Consider the following 5,381-nt stretch of genomic DNA (forward strand, 5'->3'; position numbering starts at 1 on the left):
GCCCGCAGGGCCGTGCAGCACCACTGTGTATGGAAATGGCCCTGCAAGCATTTCAGGATTACAGAATGGGATCAGCCTCTCATATCTCTGGGTGACAATGTGGACCTCGTCACTGGCTCCAGGCCAAAAGTTCTTCTTCAATATACTTCTGTATTCATCTTGTTTATCTTCAGTGATGTGAGGTGGGATAGATAGATAGGATATGGCTGGGTTATTCATTAGGAAAAAAGTATTTTGTGTTAAGTAGGAAAGGAAAAACAGGAGGAGTGAGGTTATACAGAATCACCTGACACCAAGCTCACTCCAGGAAGGCATGATACAGACCTGGCTTTCTTCCTTCCAAACCTTCTTTTGCTTCTCCTAGGTTTTTGACATCTTCTCCCTGTACTTTTGTGAGCTCTGAAAAATAGAAATTAAAGTGAGCTTGACACAAATATAGGTTTCCTAGATACAAGATGGAACACTCCTTAGCCATAAAAAAGAATGAAATGTTATCATTTGTGACAACACGATAGCTTGCTGAGGGTCTCAATGTGGTATTATCAAAGTTGTCTGAGCATCTTAAATTGCAAAATGTAAGAGAAACTCTATACAACATAGTCTTGCTTTTTTACAAACTGAATTATGATTCTTTCCAAAGTTCGTTTTCCCTTTATTCTTATGCAGTGAAGAAGGCATTGTCCATGAGACAAACGGTGATTATAAATAGTGGAGAAAATGAGGTTGGAGGGAGACGGAGTCCCCTCAAGTGAAAGGACAGCAAGGAGGGGAATGCTTCTCTTGGCTTATTTCAACATTGGATATTCTAAGACCAGCCTGGCTCTTTGTCTTTTTCTAAATGCTGCTGTATTTCTTACAGGTGTGCACATTTGGGTTCCTCAGTCTGTGTTTTCCCTGAAGAAAAGAGAGGATGTTATGGGCTTGTCATTATACTAGTATTGAAAGTTGTTTGGGAGAGAGTGGGACTTCAAGATGACTCAAGGTCAGAGCTGGGTCTTGACGTTTAAGCCCTGATTACATGGAAAGGATGGTAAGGAGGTACTGGAAATAAAATTAAAGTGATCACATGCCTTTTCTGGCAAGTGACTTCCCATGCAGTTCAGGATACATGACGAAAGGAATGGACACCCACACACTCTTTCTTAAGGTCATCAGGAAACCCTCACGTTTAAACCCTCACCAGGATTAGTTTCCTGGTTTCAGCGAATTAAGTAGCATTGTCCTAGGAAAGATTTTAGGAACAGGGCAGAGGCATAATGGCAGAAGCATTGTTTCAAGCTCGACTTTGCATGGTGAAGGGGCGAGTCTATGGAACTTCTGAAGAGATATCCAGGAAGCAGTTGGATGTAAGCTTCTGAAGTTCAGGAAAAATGCAGGTCAGAAGATACCTTCTCGAAAGGCTTCAGGATATAAAGCACAGTAAGACTTCAAGTGATGGCAACCAGGACCAATATATGCTGAGTGGAAAATGATTGTAAAGAAGCGAGGGAACAGAAGCAACGATATCATAGAAGGTGCCAGTAAGATTTTAAACAAAGAACTGCAAGTTTACTGGGAACAGTTAATGGAATGCCAGCTTTGTGGCTCATGCTGTTCCTTGAAGCATTGCCAAGGGTCATATCTAAGAGACCACCAATTTACAGTTGACATTCAGGCCATCACTTTAGGACATTTAACGTATCTGTGTATCAATAGAGGTAGTTGGATGATCTGGGTTTACATGTGAAAGGGCTTGCCTTCACTTTTCCAGCCATCCCTGGTCAAGCCCAAGGTCTATTTTTAAGGATTTTGGTAATATCAAAAGAATGTTGAAAATCATTGACTCAAAAAATCCTTTTGACCAGGAATGTAAATATTTTCTGCTCTGTGGGCCATGCAGTCTGTTGCAGCCACTCACCTCTGCCTTCATAGAGCAAAGGCAGTCACAGGTCATGCAGAAGCGAATGCGGGTGCTCTTTGTATCTTCAAACAAATACAATTTTTTTCACATGTATGGAAATGTGAATTCATAGGATTTCATAGCCTGTAATATATTCTTTTGATTTGGTGTCCCCAGCCATTTAAAAACATAAAAACTGTTCTTGGCTTGTGGAATGATGTACAAAAGGATATGGCAGGGGGGATTTGGTTTGTGAGCCATGGCTCACCATCCCCTGCTTTCAGTCAGCCTGACATCCAGCTTATCCAGACATTACTCTGATTTCCTGTATAAATACTGCCTCCTTTTACATTTCCATGTCTTACCACTGCCACATGGATGACAGCAGAGGTCTTATATTCCTTTGCCTTCCTAGTGCTTGCCACTGTATCTTGTCCCCAAATTCCAAAATCTCATTTGAAAAAAGAAAAGATCATAGATGAGGTGACTTACCTAATGACAGAGGTTTGTTTTCCTGAAGAGACTTCAAAGCTGCTTCTGAAAAAAGAGGAGATGGAAGAAATTTACCCTTTTTAGAGCCAGGCTATGTGGGGCCATGTGCGTTATTCTTTCTACTACTTTCAAATCTTTAATCTCTAGAGGCCAGTGAGAGGCCAAACCCTCACCTGTCTACTGAAGATGGGGAACATCTGGCTGAAAACAGATTTCTAGCTGGAATAAAACCAGCAACATTTTTAAATTAAAAAAAAACAGGATAGGAAGTAGAGCTGTTTTACATACCCCTTTTTGGGGAGCAAGACAGAGAGAAAATGCAGAACAGTGTTCTCCAAGACAAATACAATGCCTGCCAGAAAAGCAAGCTAGCTATGTAATTTAAAATTTCCTAGTAGTCACATTATAAAAGGTAAAAAGAGGTGCAACTAATTTTCATGATATTTTTAATGTAACTGTATAGAATGTTACCACTTCAATGTATAATCAATATAAGAGTAACGAATGAGATAGTGCACAAAACAATATGTTTAAAAGCTGGTGCATACTTTAGCCTTATATACAGCACATCTGCATTCAAACAAGCCACAGTTCAAGTGCTACTGTATCAGGCAGCAGAGCTCTAAATCACATTCTCAAATTTCAGATACATGTAGGAATCACTTAAGAAGCTTTTAAGAGTTCCATGCCTGGGGGAACCATAGATCAATTAGTTAAATCAGTATCTCCTGTGATAGGTTCGGGACATCAGTATATTTAGAGCTTCCCAGGAAATTACCTAGAACAGTGAAAGTTGAGAACCACTGACCTAAAACATGGTTTGCCACTCAGGGTAATTTTGCCCCCAAGAGGACATTTGGCTGAGTCTAGAGACATTTTTGGTTGTCACCAGTGGGGGAGTGTGCTACTAGCATCTAATGGGTAGAGGTGCTGGGATTCTAGCACAGGGGTATCAGGGCTACTCCTAAATACCCAAGAATGCACAGGGTGTCCCTTCTGTACCCCCAAAGAATCACCCAGTCCCAAATGCTGCTGATCTAAAGGAAGGTAGTGGTTCAAATTTGTGAGTGTGTGTAAGAATATTTATAGACATACTATGTAGGAAGGAAACATTATAAGTAGGAATTGTAATCAAAACAGAGGGTCTACAGCTATGCCACCCTGAACATGCCTGATCTTGTCTGATCTTGGAAGCTAAGCAGGGTCAGGCCTGGTTAGTACTTGGATGGGAGACCACCTAGGAACACCAAATGCTGTAGACATTAAAAAATAAAATAAAAATAAATCAAAACAGAGGGTACATAATAATTTAACATCTTGGAGAACATATGAAATAAAGGGATCATGACTATATTTCAGAAAGCCTTGAACAGGAGAATAGAGGTGTGGAGAGGAGCCCAGCATAGGCATACGATACCCAGAAGGCATAGAAATAGCCAGAATATAAGAACCACGAGACTTCATGAAGCTCTAGCATCTGTGTTCAGCCTCTCCAAGGCTCAATGCTATTTCTGTTCCTTCCCCCCTGGGACAGGGTATGGACTCATTTTTACTTACCCCTGAGTTCATCCTTTGCTCTCTGAGACAGATCTGTTCGGTCCATCATATCGAAGATCTGAATGGCCACCATCTCCACCCAATAGCTGGCACAGTGGTTGGTGAGAATTTCCGCCAGTTGCTTCCCATCTGCCTCATCTACTTCCATCTGGGGGATGTGCTCCAACTCATCTTTGGGACAGAGCATCCTCAACAGAGACTTGAACTTGCTTAGCTCGGCCTGGTCAAGCTGTTGCAGAAGAAGCTGCAGGCTGAAATCCAGCTGTGCAGAAGGGATCATCCTGTTCTACATGTGAGACCTGAGCTTTTGGCATTAAAGGAGAATTAAGGGAAGACATGGGCAGAGATAGCAAATCGGTACTCTCCTCTCAAATGCTTGTTGCTTCTGTGCTGGAGACTGGGATAGTCTCATTCATTGTCTAACCTGGTGCTTTAAGAACAAACTCCCAAATAGAGGTGAAATTCATTCAGAATGCTCTAATGTCTTGGCTTGACACAATGGCTCACATTTTTTTTTTATAATATGAAAGTATTTATTATCAGCAATATTCATTTTTCACTTTTATGGAAATACAATAGAAAATTAGTTGCTTGTATTTACACTGTACAATTCAATGAGTTTTTTTCCAATTATAGTTGGTATACGATAATAAAGTTTCAGTTATATAGCATATTGATCAAAGATCCACATAACTTGCAAAGTGATCACCCCACTAAATCTAGTACCCTCTTCCACCTTACATATTTATTACAACATTATTAATCATCTTCTCCATGGTACACTCTACATCTCCATGTCTATTCTATCCATTTGTACCTCTTAATCCCTTTGCCCTATTTTTCTCCCCAACCCCCATCCCATCTAGTATCCCTCTAAATATTCCATCTCTATGAGTTTATTTCTACTTTTGTTGTTGTTGTTGTTGACTTTACTAATTAGATTCCACATGTACGTGAAATCATGTGATATTTGTCTTTATCAACCCATTTCGTTCAGCGCAATATCCTCTAGGTCCATCAAAGCAGTATCTTTTTCATCCCCTTCCTTTTAGTCTATGTGTGTCTTTTAATCTGAAGTGAGTCTCTTGTAGACAGCATATGTAGAGATCTTGTTTTCTTGTCCATTCAGCCACTCTTATCTTTTTGTTGGAGCACTTAATCCTTTTCCATTTGAGGTAGTTGTTGATAGGAATGTAGTTGTTACCATTCTTTATTCTTGTTTTTGATACATGTTTTTTCTTCTTAAAATGTCCCTCCAACATTTCCTGTAATACTGGCTTAGTGTTGACAAATTCCTTTAGATTATTTTTGTCTGGGAAGCTCTTTATCTTTCTTTCAACTCTAAATAATAGCTTTGCTGGATAAAGTATTCTTGGCTGTAGATCCTGGGTTTTCATCATGTTGAATATTTTGTGCCAAGCCCTTTTGTCCTGCAAGGTTTCTTTTGAGAAAT

At 40.1% G+C, this 5,381-nt stretch overlaps 1 protein-coding gene and 1 pseudogene across 1 annotated transcript in view; one reads left to right on the forward strand and one right to left on the reverse strand.

Annotated features, from left to right (window-relative positions):
• NLRP2 (NLR family pyrin domain containing 2) overlaps positions 1 to 4,208 on the reverse strand; it is a 20,323-nt gene extending 16,115 nt beyond the window's left edge. Inside the window, exons 1-3 of the mRNA XM_023522734.1 lie at positions 3,929 to 4,208; positions 2,372 to 2,416; positions 325 to 399 (exon numbers count right to left, since the gene is read on the reverse strand). Coding sequence (XP_023378502.1) covers positions 325 to 399; positions 2,372 to 2,416; positions 3,929 to 4,208 — 400 coding nt within the window. The remainder of the gene's footprint in view (positions 1 to 324; positions 400 to 2,371; positions 2,417 to 3,928) is intronic.
• On the forward strand, positions 3,515 to 3,633 carry LOC111731252 (annotated as a pseudogene).
• Positions 4,209 to 5,381: the final 1,173 nt, after the last annotated feature.

The sequence above is a fragment of the Pteropus vampyrus genome, unplaced genomic scaffold (genome assembly GCF_000151845.1).
Source record: "Pteropus vampyrus isolate Shadow unplaced genomic scaffold, Pvam_2.0 Scaffold357, whole genome shotgun sequence".
In the NCBI taxonomy this organism is placed as follows: Eukaryota; Metazoa; Chordata; class Mammalia; order Chiroptera; family Pteropodidae; genus Pteropus; species Pteropus vampyrus.